Source organism: Buceros rhinoceros, unplaced genomic scaffold (genome assembly GCF_000710305.1).
Source record: "Buceros rhinoceros silvestris isolate BGI_N320 unplaced genomic scaffold, ASM71030v1 scaffold35470, whole genome shotgun sequence".
Taxonomy (NCBI): Eukaryota; Metazoa; Chordata; class Aves; order Bucerotiformes; family Bucerotidae; genus Buceros; species Buceros rhinoceros.
The window spans coordinates 1-429 of record NW_010389597.1 but is presented as its reverse complement, the minus strand read 5'-3'; the positions used below and the strand labels follow the sequence as shown (position 1 = coordinate 429).

The 429-nt window shown below is 71.1% G+C and overlaps 1 protein-coding gene across 1 annotated transcript; it reads right to left on the bottom strand.

The window, feature by feature from the left end:
- Positions 1-69: 69 nt before the first annotated feature.
- On the bottom strand, positions 70-425 carry PEA15 (phosphoprotein enriched in astrocytes 15; the record flags this gene model as incomplete). The annotated part of the gene is made up of 2 exons (XM_010134814.1): positions 70-205; positions 246-425. Coding segments are annotated over 2 exons (316 nt in total), but the record flags the coding sequence as incomplete, so codon positions are not given.
- Between the last annotated feature and the right edge of the window lie 4 nt (positions 426-429).

The window sequence follows — 429 nt, the reverse complement described above, 5'->3', positions numbered from 1 at the left end:
CCGCCCCTGCCCCGGGGGGTGCCCCTGCCCCGGTCCCGTGCCCGGCCCCGGGGGCGGGGGGGGTCTCACCCTTGTACTTCTTGGCGCTGGGGATGCGGGTGAGCTTGGTGTCCACCTCGTCCTCCTCGGAGATCTTGAGCACCTGGGTGCGGTACTGCACCACCATGGTGAGCAGGTCGGGCCGGCGCGAGATCTCGAACCGCCCCTGCCCCGGGGGGTGCCCCTGCCCCGGTCCCGTGCCCGGCCCCGGGGGCGGGGGGGGTCTCACCCTTGTACTTCTTGGCGCTGGGGATGCGGGTGAGCTTGGTGTCCACCTCGTCCTCCTCGGAGATCTTGAGCACCTGGGTGCGGTACTGCACCACCATGGTGAGCAGGTCGGGCCGGCGCGAGATCTCGAAGATGTGCTCGATGTCGGCCAGGTTGTCTGCG